This window comes from Myzus persicae, unplaced genomic scaffold (assembly GCF_001856785.1).
Source record: "Myzus persicae strain clone G006 unplaced genomic scaffold, MPER_G0061.0, whole genome shotgun sequence".
NCBI lineage: Eukaryota > Metazoa > Arthropoda > Insecta > Hemiptera > Aphididae > Myzus > Myzus persicae.
In genome coordinates this window covers 123,509-137,624 of record NW_019104127.1, presented here as the reverse complement: position 1 = coordinate 137,624, position 14,116 = coordinate 123,509, and the positions used below count along the sequence as shown (strand labels likewise).

The following is a 14,116-nucleotide window of genomic DNA, read 5'->3' as shown; positions in this document are numbered from 1 at the left end:
TTCAAACTTTTTATCGACTAACTATTTAACTAATAAGGCTTGAAATCAAAATGAAAAATGTTCAAAATCGATGTTTATATTTCTTGTATTAGAATAAAAAATTGAATAAAATATATTGAGTATTGATATTATTGTTTTATGGTTTTATTTGTTGCACAATATTAATTTCTTAATACCCCTTGATAAACCCCGTAATGAAACCTATGTGGCTTAGTACTTACCTAAGTGAAAGTCGGTTTCTGAATATCTGCGTTTAACTTGTTTCCCCGCGGTCACAGCTAGTTGTTACAATTCATTTCTCGTGCATGGTGTATACCGTATGGTATGCATCAAACTTTTAAAAAATATTATTTTTTAATCACATGATCTATTTTATATTAAACCAGTTAAGATCTCAAATTGTAATATTTGTTTGTACATATTATTGTCATAATATGGAACCTATAGTTACATATGGCCCTAATAAATATATCCCATTAAAAAAAAGTATCTAAACCTGTCAAATACGTATTCTCAATAGTAGATTTTTTCATTCATAAAAAAAAAAAATTTTTTGAACTCGTTTTAAATTTGTGACAAAACACATTTTTCTAGCACATTATAAATCATAAATAATAGTTTTTCTCTTTGAATAAATTATGATTGACCCACTTTAATTTCCAACCATTCCAAAACTGGCATTTTAAAAGGATTTGAATAATGAATACCATGATGGCATGATATAACTTACAAAAGTTAGTACTTAGTTATATCCATGGCTAAATATATATATTAATACATCATTATATCAATATCATGATGAATACTATATTATCATTTATCTTTATATCTGCCATGAATCATGATCCATTCTGTAGTATCTATAATGTGGTCGACGTGGTTTGTTATCACTTGGCATTTTTACCATTCCATAACCAAACAAACGGTAACATCACAATTGGTAACTACACGTTTCATATTATTCATATTATACTCTACATGCATTCATTTACTCAGCTGTTTTACAAGTGAAATTGATTACGTGAACACCAATACGTGATAAATACAAAAGTAAATGTAAATTGATGAAATAGCTTTAATGGTTTGCACTTTGCGCCAGTCTCGTCTGTGATGAAATATTATTAATTTTATAAATTTTTGTTGTTCCGTGTTCGTATTAATAAAATGTTAGACCTTTTTACAATATTCAGCAAAGGCGGCATCGTCCTTTGGTGTTTCCAAAGCACCAGTCAAATTAGTCAGTTTTTCATACCCTCGGTAAATTCGTTGATCAAAACTGTTATTCTTCAGGTAAATAATAAATGTTCTTAGTCACAACAATAAGATTGAGCATATTATGTTAAACTTGTAATTTTGTTAAAGCATGTCGACGTATAGCTGTAAAAATGTTTATAAAGAATTTTATTAGATGCAAAATTGTTGCAAATCATTTTCATATTTAATTGTTTTAATTTTAATTTAGAAAAATAGAGTACATATCATATTTTTTTCAGTTTAAATATATCCATATTATTGTGAAATATATGTACTTATTTCAGGAAAGGACTAGTAGTAACAACAATTATGAGCAAGATTCTCTGTCATTGAAGTATAGATTGGATAATGAGTTTGATTTGGTATTTGTGATAGCATTTCAAAAAATACTACAACTGTCTTATGTAGACAAATTTCTGGATGACATACAGCTAGAATTTAGGGATAAGTATAAAAATGACTTGGCTCGAAAAAACTATTTTATGGTAAAGTATTATTGTGTATTTATTTACTATTAATATTAATAATTTAATATAAACTTAGGAATTTGAATTCAGTAAAAATTTCAAAGAAGTTCTCAAGTCTGCTGAAGAATGGGGTAAGGCTCAAGCCTGTATTCCAAAGCAGATGCGTACATTCAATGAGTCTACAAAATCAAAAAAAACTGTAGCCTCTATGATTGAACGAAAAGGGGATGATAAAGAAAATAAAAAAAACTGTAAGTTTGAATCTTTAACTTTATGTACACTGCTGAATTAAGACACTTTCTAAATCTAAAGCCAAGAAAGTAATAAATACCTAAACAATTTTCACCTTCTAATATTTTCATCATTAATGTCTAGTAAAAATTATTGAAACACAAAAAAATGATAAAGAAGTTAATCATAATGGTGTTTCGTTTAACGAGGAAGACTTAATCACTCAAAACCGATTAAAAATGGCTCAAAAAATGGGTGCTATGAATTCTAATAAACTAAAAAAAAATAAAGAGTAAGTGTTCAAAACATTTGGTTTGTACTTTTATATTTTTAGAAATAATCAATGTACTTATATGATTTAGGAAAGTGCCAAAACCTTCTCCCAAAGCAACTAAGCAACCACGTACATGGCCGTTAGGTGGAGCGTCAAAGGATATAAGCTCTTTAGATTATACAAAAGATAAGCCAAATAATAATGCAGATAGTCCTATTGAAATTGAAACAAACAATGAGGTAAATAAATATTTATCAATGTTGAATTGAGTTTTATTTTATTGCTGTTATGAACGGTTTGGTCGACCATAACTCGTATTGTTGCATTCCCACCGCTAGACAGCTCCCACTGCAATCGTTATAAAAAAAAAACAAATGCTTGCAGTGGCCGTTTAGTGGTGAGGATGTGTCGATGCGACAAGTTACAATAGTATTTAACTCTTAAACTATACATTTTATTATTTTAACAAAATAAATATATTAAATACCTATATAATATTTATAATTAGATTGTTGGACAAATGGTTGGAAGTATTAAAGACATAGAAATTGATAGTGACAGTGATGAAGAAGAGTCTGATGAAAAATTTGAAACTGCTGCTGAACGCAAGAGGAAGAATGATAGTAAAAAAAGTGTATTCTCTATGTTCAAGTAAATGATCTACTTTCAATATTTTTGTGAATGTATTATAATCAACATTAATCCACTTTTTTAGAGGTTTAGTTGGAAGGAAAAACTTGACTGCTACTGATATGGATCCAGTATTAGAAAAACTTAAAGAACACTTAGTTACAAAAAATGTAGCTATTGAAATAGCAACTAAGCTTTGTGACTCTGTTTCCTCCAAACTTGAAGGAAAGGTAATGATATCATTTTTCACAAAAAATATAATGATAAAACATTTTTAAATGTATATTTACATTCATTTAGGTTCTTGGTTCATTTGAATCAGTGGCGTCAACAGTAAAAAATACTATGATAGAATCTCTAGTACAAATATTGTCACCAAAACGTAGGATTGATATTTTGCGTGACGCAATGATGGCTAAAAAAAATGATAAGCCTTATGTTATGGCATTTTGTGGAGTGAATGGTGTTGGAAAATCTACAAATCTTGCAAAAGTATGGGTTGAATAAAAATTGCTATTATTTAGAATTAATTGCATCCTTTTTTAACTAATAAGATTATCTATTTATTTTATTATCATATTTACAGATCTGTTTTTGGTTGATTGAAAATAATCTAAGAGTATTAATCGCAGCTTGTGATACGTTTAGAGCAGGTGCTGTTGAACAATTACGAACTCATACGAAACATTTGAATGCACTTCACCCAGCAAAAAAACATAATGATCAGCAAATGGTACAACTATACGAAAAAGGATATGGTTAGTATTTAATATGACTTTTATTTTGTATGTCTAATAACATTATTATTATTATTATTATTATTATTATTATTATTATTATTATTATTATTATTATTATTATTATGCTAAGATGCATATCCTTAAACTATAATTGGGGGTTAATGTTAAAAATATTATTGCCTATCCAGCTCACGATTACAGGCCTATAAATGAGGTACTTGGTATCTTAACATTAATTGTTATCTCTAGTCATCGATTAATTTTGCGATTGATTGATGGCTACATTAAAGCAACCACTGTAGTGTTTATCAGAACGGCTCAGCATATGTATTCCTAACTATATTCGACAGTGCTCTTCCTATTTTCTACCCGTTCTACATTTTAACCACAATGGTATGTGGTAGCCTAAGAACATTTTGATTATCATGCGTAGACCTAGTATTTTATTGTTATTTCTTTATTTTATACAATTTCACTTTAATATAATATGTTACTGCTGTACAATATACTGTTATTTACTTTTATATTAAAACCAAATGGCTTAATATTAAATGTAAGAAATAAAGGTAACATAAAATAATTATATAACCAATCAGTAAGTTTATGTTGATTACAGGAAAGGATGCAGCTGGCATTGCTATGGAAGCTATAAATCATGCCAAGGAAGCCAAGTATGATGTAGTTCTTGTTGACACAGCTGGAAGAATGCAAGATAACGAACCATTAATGCGAGCTTTGACCAAAGTAGTTTATTGTTTAATGAAAACTTACAATGCTAAGTCTATTTTTATGAGGTTCAAAATATTTATTGTATGTTGATTTTTAGTTAATTAAAGTGAATGAACCTGACATGGTATTATTTGTTGGTGAAGCATTGGTTGGCAATGAAGCAGTTGATCAGCTAGTGAAATTTAATCAAGCCTTAGCTGATTATTCGTCTTCGGTTACTCCACATTTGATTGATGGAATTGTGCTCACAAAATTTGACACAATTGACGACAAAGTAAATTAATTAATTTTAATAATAGAAATTCTAATAAGTTTAATAATAAAAATAATTTTATTCTAGGTTGGAGCTGCTATTTCAATGACATACATCACAGGTCAGCCAATAGTATTTGTGGGAACTGGTCAAACATATACAGATCTCAAGTCACTGAATGCAAAAGCAGTGGTTGCTGCTCTAATGAAATGAAAATATTGATTGCTACACATTACATTTAAACAGTATCTTTAATAACTTGATTGACCTATAATATTTGAACTCTATGTATTTCTTTGTAATCTGGTGATAATTTGTTGGTTTTTTTATTAGTTATTTAATGAATGTTCTAAAGTATTTTATGTTTTAATATGTGGTGAATGTTCATCCTACTTAATATTTATGTATTATTTGTTATTTTTCATTCCATTGTATTTTTGGTAATAAAAAAATATGGGCACCAATCTATTTGTTTCTATTTTATTTATAAATCCTGAATTATACTATACCTATAACTAACATAATACTAATACTCTGTCCATAATTTTTAGTACATAAATTAACTTAAATAAAGTTTAAAACAAAACATTTTTTTTTTATTAATTCGTACCTTAATCAACACTATAATTGGTAAAATTAGTATGTTACCACTTACATTGTTACCCAAAGGTTTCTTATAATGTTAAAGTTAAAACATTTTTAATCATCGAAATTAAGTCTGATCAATGTTATTAATATTATTACTAAGGTATAAGTTGTAAGTCATAACAGCTATCACCCATTATGCGGTCTACCAATGAATGCTGTGGTCTACTGTATTAAAAATTACAGTATATTATGTGGCCTACATTTTAAAATAGTGATTTAAAGGGTATTCGATAAAAAATGATCTTTAATTAAATAAATGTAATTATAACCTTTGTGTAAATAATATTATAAACTATATCCATGTAATATGTAGTGTTCCCCAAAACTTCATAGACCTTATACTAATAGACAACCAATGAGTGAATGCACTGTGTAACAACATACATAGGTGGTATATTTTGATTACTCGATTACTCATAAACAGTGGTGTCCACACACGGAAGGGGTTGTTCAGACTCTCTCTTGACATTTGTTCACTATAGGTAATGAAGTAAGTATGAATAAAATTTTTTAAAAAAATGTTTCATAATATAGTCATAAAAAAAGACAAAAATTAAAAATAAACGAACCGTTTTACCGCCACCATCGGTTCCATAAAAAATGTACCGTAGGAAGACCGTCGCTAACGAAGTTATTAATAGAATATACGTAGGATATTTTAATATTTTCCATTATATAAACGACGAATTATACTGTAGACATTATTGAAAACTGATTGCAAATTAGTGAAGTTTCTTGGAAATTTGTTCAAACGCAAATATGCAAGTCGGCGATCGGCGAATGTACTTTATAGAACTGTGTATGAGCCGATATGGGCATATGACTATCGTTTTAATATCTAAACTTTTTACCTGCTCAAATATTTTTCGCAATGTTTTACATTTGTAAGACGGAGACCAAACATGCAGGTGTAACGTCCTCTTAAACTTATTATTTATTAACCAATACTAAATACATTGTTAAAATGTAGTACCTGCCTTTTTTTTTATAGATTTTGTAAGGTTTTGAGGTGAGATGTGGTAGGGGGTACAAAAAGCAGTTAGGGGACCCTATGGAAAAATGTCTGACTACGTGTCTGGGTAACGCCCAGATACTATCGACAAGTCACGATGCCAGCGTCTTTTAAACCTTCTCGGCGGATTACCAATAATGTTAACTGAGTTAAGTGCAAAAATAAGTGGATTTGAATGGTTCGCGAGGCTGCAGAGCTTGTAGTAGGATGTGGCCATTTCAACGACTGTCTGTACACCAAGATCTGAGTGCAGTGTATTCCTGTCGTCGGGAAAGTGGCATCCCCATCGTCCAACGCGTTCCGGCACATTGCAATATCCGTTCCCCTGACCTTAATTGGTTGAGGAAGTCTGGCCCTCCAGGTTGAAGGTTAAGCGCAGGGCTAACAACCCTGCATAGTAAAAAAACCTTATTCAGGAATCTAACATATTATTGCCTCGGAATTGAGGATCAGAGGACTTTAGACTGGAAAATTGGAAATCAGGTTTACGTTTTAGACGTTTTAGTACCTGGAATGTACACACTTTATTTAAATCTGGAGTATTAGGGACAGTAATTAAAGAGATAGAAAGATATACAAACTAGTAGTGTTAGTTTTACGAGAAATAAGATGGCAAGTGCTCAGAGCATGGCCCAATGCAAATAAGTAAATCAACGATATTTTTTGGTGCTCGTAACGAAAGAAGACAGGCTGGCTGCAGACTTATAGACTTGCCCACAGAAAGAAATCTAAGAGTTAAAAGCACAATGTTCCCACACAAGGAGATATACAAAGGTCAGGGGCAACTAAAGAAGGCGTAGGCGACGTAGGCACAAGCCTACGACGGCATTAAGGACACTTGTTAAAGAGGTGGCATTTTTGACATCATTACGATAAAGGGAGCAGCAAAATTCAGTTTTGCCTGAGTATAAAAAATCCCTAGGGACGGTCCTCATAAAGGTACAAGGAGATCACCGGATGGACAACATATATATATATCGATCATGTACTTATAAACGCAAATTTAGTAATAGTATATTAAACGTGAAAACCGTAAGGGGAGCAGATAGCGATTCAGACAACTTTCTTGTGGTAAGTAAACTATGAATCAAGTTAATCGTGAACTTCAACAATATGTGGTGGTTGAGAAATTTCAAAAAGGTCTAGAAGAAAAGTTAATGGTGAAGTAAGCAAATGAGTCGGGCAGAGAAGTAGAACAAATATGGAAAACTGTAAAAACCTTATTCAAGACACCGCAGAATCTGTAATTGGGAAACAAGGAACAACAAAAAAAACCTGGTTTAATGGTATTTGTAAGGAAGCTATATCTTAATTCGTGTTTTATACCATGGGCGAGTCTAGGCACAACTACTAACTAGAGAAATTTTTCTGGTAGGGCTAGGATAGTAGCATTGTCTGAGCAGCCTGATTATGTATATTTTAAACCTTGGATTATACTATAGTGGATTTTGGATATACTAATTTATAATATTATGTGTGTTCAAACTCTTGAAAGTTTTGAAAATAAAATATGATTAAGAGCTGGTGGGGGCTACGGATAAAACCAATTCCCCCTACCACTAATTGCGCCTATGCGTGTGACATGCCCACGTTAATGGTTTCAATGCATGAAGATTAGAGATATCTCTAATCTTCATGTTTCAATGTTTCACGCCTTGTCTTTCATGCATGGCTATAGTAATTAAAAGTAAATACTAGAGAGCCTTAATAGTTAATAGTAATAATAGCCTTAAGGCTCCCTAGCAAATACTATAGACGCATTTAGCCATGGTCTCATGTATATTTGATTTTATTCATCCATGATAAAATTACATGTGGTGTGATTTGATATCAATATTATCAACTTTAAATTAGCAAAATATTTATGTTTTAACTTCTAAAGATTATTTGAAAAGTAATTTATTTTTATCTATATTTATTATTTGATCCATATTTTCGTTCTTATTCGGTTATTCTTTATTTTATTACTTTTATAGTCTTTCAAATTTTCTAATAATATTTAATTTTTAACATAAGGTTGATAGTAACATAATAATTCACTTTGATTGGAATTATGTCTATTAAAATGTCTGATAATGATTCTCTAAATGTTGGGTAAATTATATTTAATATATACAATACTTATTTTAAGATAACTTGCTTTTGATTTTAAATAAAATTAATATATTATATAATTTTTATATTTATTATAGTAATACATATAAAGTGGCAAACAATGGTCAACTTATTAAACTAGAATCAAATATTCTTAATGCACAAACCTTAATTGTGACTGATGATGATGGATCTCTTGAATCTGTTGATGAACAACCAACTGCCGCTGTCATAGAAAATGGCAACGTAACTGGAATTGTTATGAGTAAAACCAATGACACAAACATTACACAATATGAGCTCAGACCAAACAATAATGCTAGTAAGCAGTCTATACATTTAGTATTTAGTTTACTTATGTACAGTGCTTAGAAAGAACGTCGTTCATGAATCTATGCTCACACACTCAAGTTCATATTTAGTGAATGCTACGCCAACGTCACTCATTTTTTTTCAAATTGAACATGAATAATATTTATATATTAATGAATTTGAATAAATTTAAGACTCAATTTATTTTTACCATAAATTTTAAGAATATTTTGATTAATTATATCATGTAATAATATTTTCTATTATAATTTCTATTATGAAATAGGTAAAAAAATTAAATGAACCACCAGGTGGACTCATTCATTTTTCAATGAACGACTCTTCATTTAAAAAAACACGAATGTGAATTAGAACTAGTTTCTTTTTTGAGTACTGAACTTCAACAAATTCATTTTTTTAGTGAATGTTCCGAACAATGTTTATATATAATTTATGTATAAATATATATATTTATTATTTGTAGCTCAATTTTTTGTTGTACAACCAATTAATGATTTATTTACAACTACAACAACTGTTAAAAGACCAATTGTACCACTCAATAGTGAAGTGTCCAGAAAACGAGTAGATCGTACCGTTGTTACAGTAAGTAATTGAAATGCAAGGTTCATATTATATATTTCATAATTAAACATGTAAAATAAGTATGAAGTATTTTTTATTATTATAACATTATTTTAAAGCCTATATATATTGTAAGCTGTAAATTCATACTGTTGATAAATTAACTAAAATACTTTAAAAAATGTTTGATTATGTTTAAAGAGGGATGCTAAAAGACGATTGACACATAATGAAGTAGAACGTCGAAGACGTGATAAAATAAATCAATGGATAATGTATATGAGCAAAATTATACCAGATTGTGCTGAAGAAAACAAAACTAATTATGATAATCAGGTACAGTTTTAGGTGCTTTTTACAATATATTAAAAAAATTTTCAAATAAGTTTTGTTTAAGGGATGATAACAAGAAAATTATTAATAATACTATTCAAATTTGAATAATAGGTTCATTTTAAAACAGTATGCTTGTTACATGCCACTTCAATGAGTAGATGTATCAGTTTGGCTTTTATTTTATGTATAAAGTAGGATGTCTAAAATAAATGTTATGAAGAAAATTGCCCTAATTACTCATAGTATGGTCATATTAATACCATCATTATTGATTTAAAAAAAAATTCATAATTGTTATTTAATTCCTGCTATAAGGTAAACTGTTAATTGCCAGCTTAAATATTTATTCAAGAAGTACCATCAATGGATGGTCTCTTCTCTCGCGCCCCCTGTCTGAATTGTAAATAATTGTAATTATCAACCCGTTGTTTATTACTTATTATTTCATCTTTTCTATATTATTCTATCCTAATATCACTTGTGCTTATTGTAAAACCTAATTTACAGATTGTACAATTCTCTTGTTTAAAAATATATAAATATTTATTATTAGTCTACTTTGGAATTATAACATTAATTTTCCTTAATAGTTAAAATTGAATTTATTATTATTTTATAATTTAACAGTAGTATTATTTATTAGTTAATAAATTAGGTATACCTATTTGATGAAAATCAAAATAATTAATTAATATTTACATTTTTGTATTAATAAGTATTATAAATTATCATTATATATTCTAGAGCAAAGGAGGCATTCTAGCAAAAGCATGTGATTATATTAATGAATTAAAATCAACTAATCAAAGATTGATGGATTGTGTGAAACAAATGGAGGCCGTTAATAGACATAATGATGAACTTAGAATAGAAAATGAAGAATTGAGAGGAATTTTATCACAACATGGATTATTATCTGAAAGGTAATAAATCTTAATATAATAATTGTTGGCTGAAGTTATGTAAGCTATTTAAATTTATAAGTAAATGATTATTTAACATAACATATGTTGGCGTATGAGTTTGAATACTATTAGGACCTAGAATATAGCAGACTACTGCCAGTAAATGTTCAAATTTCAATTATTATTTGAAAATTCTAGAATTTATAAAATAATTTGGTTAAACACCTATTGATTATTGTACACCAGGCTTTAACAAATGATCTAGGTACTTATTGTGATAAGAATCTTAAATAACAAAAATCTGAATGTTATACAAATATTTTACGGTCAAATTTAGTCTTATTTGACTAGTTTAATGTCAAAATACTAAAAAATACAATGTTCTGGTTACAATTTTTTTTTTTTTGAAAATGTTGTTTGTTTACTTTATATTATAGTATACTATTCAGAATTTTTTTTGTATTTTTGACATAGTTTTTATTATAATGGATTTATTAAGATAGTGAGATTTACCACTTCTCTTTTTGTAGAAGCTAGAAGGTACAATACTTATTTGGAGTTTGATTGAACTATTTTATACATTATCCTAGAATTTATCAATATCAATATTGGTAAAAGCCTGAAATGTGGACATTTTACTCATTACCCGCAGTTGTTAACCATCAGTTCTGACTACTGCCATAGGTTTATTATACAAATAATTTTATAATTGTATAAATTAATTAATACTATGATTATTGTTTTAGTTTTGTTTCTAGAGATGGTGACTCGTCATGAAAATTATTAGAAGTTAAATTATGTCAAACTGATTTGAACTTTTATCTTTTTTACTGTGTTTAAAACTTTTGTTATACCGAAGAGACCAATGTTCTACTTTCTATGCTTAAAATGTTAAATATTTTCAATAATATTATGGGCTATTTTTAATACTAAATATAATATTGTATTATAAATAGCTAATTCTTAATTATTTATATTCAGTCCATAAAAGATTGGTTAAATTTAACTAATTTTAGATCAAATACTAAAAATAAAAAATGTTGTAGGTAAAAAGTAATTTATTACTATTGATTACTATACTTTAGTGACTCGTACTTAACTTCTATTACTTATTTAATTCAATATTTAACTGTAAATTATTATACTAAGTATATTAAAGTGTGTCTGTGTTGAATTAAATTTTGGATTTCTATTTGAGTTTAAAAATTCAGCTTGAGTGGTTACTACTGAATTGAACCTAACATGAAATAACGAGTTAAATTTAAATTAGATTAATATCACAAATATTGTTTAGTCTAAAAAAAATTAAGGAAACTAAAATATTCATCTAAAAATAAAAACTGTATGTTAATTGAACTGTTTTGTTATATATAATAATTATATAATTTATATTTTATATTTTACCTAAATAAAGAAGTACCCAAAATTATATAGAAATAAAATCTCAGAATATAGTTTAAGTGTAATAATAGTCAATAAAACTGTAGAAGCTAATTTTTTAACAAGAAATACTATTTATATTTTTTTCTGCAACAATTTTAAGAACTTGAAACTTTTTTTGTGTAACATAAACATTTTGATTGAGTGTCTCAATTTATTTAAGAGAACATACTTTGTATTAATTTATTGGCTATTCATACATTTTTAATTGTGTTTAATAGTTTAGGTTTTTGGAATAATTTTGTTACAAAATCTACTACTCTTTATATCATTAAACAATTTCTAAAACTATGTCATTGATGATATATTTACAATTCTCTAAACCTATTTTTATTAATTCTGTATTTTTACTGTATAATAAATGAAGATGTATATTATATTAAAATAATCTTCATATTGTCAAATATTAAATTTATGTGTAAGGGTATTGTTTTTTTTTCTAGTGCCAATCTTGGCAAGTTTATTGTTTCGTGTTTTTGTTATGTAGTTTCTAATTATTTATAAGGAAAATGTTAAATGGAATTAAATGTGGTTTTTTTTGTAAATATTTTATGCGTGGTTAAATTAATATTATGTTTTTTTGAATATAATTCAGAATTTGCAAGAATAAAAATTTGTAAAAAAATTTCAGTTTTTTTACCCCCTTCTCCAAACAATTAATTACAAATAACTATAGTTAATATCAAACTACTTATGTATTTAACTTTCAAACAATGAGATGACCATGGTAATAGTCAGTGCCGAGTAAGTACTGGCCCGCAGAGTTTTAGAAATTGTACCAGCCCTAAACTTGTTAAAATGGTATAGATAAATTTAATTGCTTACCTAATCTACCAACAATTAGCCTTTGCCTACCAAGTTATGCTCGGTAACTCACTAGTTCTATCAGGGCCTAGTAGTAGTGAGAATTGGTCTATGGTCCAAATTGCCCACTTGCCTCCTCCGATCCCCCTAATTCATGTTTATGATCCTAGTTTGCTCGACCTACCTTGGTTACAGTTTAGCTAGTTTAGTGTTCATACTCACATTACTTCACTTAATCAAAAACATTGAGTAGTCGAGAAATGTGCCTACCAGATTTAAATTACATTTTTTAAAATTTTAAATGTGAGAATGTTAATACTTAATATCTACTTATACTTATTAGTAAGAAACAGATTTCAATGTGAATCTCATTTTTTTCTCAATATCCTAAGACAATGCTTTCTAATCACAAAATTTGTTTTAGATATCAAAGAATTTAAAAATAAAACTTGTTATTTTTAGAGCATTTTTTTATATTTTAAGTAGGTACATTAAAAATTAATATTTGGTTATCAAGACTTTTTTTCTTATTTTTGTATACTTTATTATGTTATAAAAAAATATGATTAAGTTTATTTAATCCTAAAAGAAAAAAATTCACATTTCCATTTTTTAAATGTATTAAGTTGCTTACTCACTCGGCCACATGAAATAATGTTTTTTGAAAGGCATTTTCAACAATTTTTTTTATATAACTGTAAAATTGTGTTTTTAGGGCATTTTTATTGTTCTTTAGAGCATTTAAATTGGTACCCTACTTATTAGGTCTCATTGTATCAACATCTTCTTGGAACCAGATGTCACATTAAGTGGGTGCCTATTGTTACCTATATGGCTATATACGATATACCTGGCACGGGTTTAGACTTCACTTAAGCGCTGAGGTACGTGATATCTTGTATGGTAATCAATAAAAATATGTATATCCAAACGTCAAAATATACATGGATGAAATGTCCAAATTAAAAAATTTTGAAAAACGTGTTTATAAATAAACAAACATTTTGAAACTTCATTATATTTAACAAATATACCAGGGTCGTAGGTGGTGCAGGGGCATGTGCAGGCGCGGACTGGCTGGGATGCTGGGATGCTACAGCATCCCTTGCCCTAAAATATATTTGCCCCTATCGGTATAAATGTGCCCATCTAAAATTAATCTGAATTTTGAAGGAGAAGGTTAAAATTCTCTGATAAAATCGTAGGTAGATGTAGATCTATTATTTATGTAATAACTAATAAGTAATAACTATAACAATCATAAAGAAAAAAGGATACATTTAAAGTAGGTAGCCAATAAGAATATAGGTAAATTAGTTTGAGCAGCTTTTTATATACATTAAATATACTTTCTTAATTTATTATTAACACAATCTTTATAAGAGGAACTTAGCTCTAATTG

General features: G+C 28.1%; 2 protein-coding genes across 2 annotated transcripts; both read left to right on the top strand.

Moving 5' to 3' along the window:
- Positions 1-1,164: 1,164 nt before the first annotated feature.
- LOC111039029 (signal recognition particle receptor subunit alpha homolog) lies at positions 1,165-4,984 on the top strand. The gene is made up of 12 exons (XM_022322307.1): positions 1,165-1,290; positions 1,539-1,739; positions 1,798-1,972; positions 2,097-2,244; positions 2,315-2,465; positions 2,735-2,877; positions 2,942-3,086; positions 3,157-3,348; positions 3,443-3,614; positions 4,213-4,340; positions 4,423-4,599; positions 4,666-4,984. Exons 1-12 carry the CDS (start codon positions 1,165-1,167, stop codon positions 4,789-4,791), a joined length of 1,884 nt encoding a protein of 627 aa, XP_022177999.1. The 3' UTR covers positions 4,792-4,984.
- A 3,192-nt stretch (positions 4,985-8,176) lies between these two features.
- Positions 8,177-12,455, top strand: LOC111039032 (upstream stimulatory factor 2). The gene is made up of 6 exons (XM_022322310.1): positions 8,177-8,332; positions 8,431-8,654; positions 9,129-9,250; positions 9,431-9,565; positions 10,310-10,488; positions 11,217-12,455. The coding sequence occupies exons 1-6, from the start codon at positions 8,292-8,294 to the stop codon at positions 11,245-11,247; spliced, it is 732 nt and encodes a 243-aa protein (XP_022178002.1). The 5' UTR covers positions 8,177-8,291; the 3' UTR covers positions 11,248-12,455.
- The last annotated feature ends 1,661 nt before the right edge of the window (positions 12,456-14,116 follow it).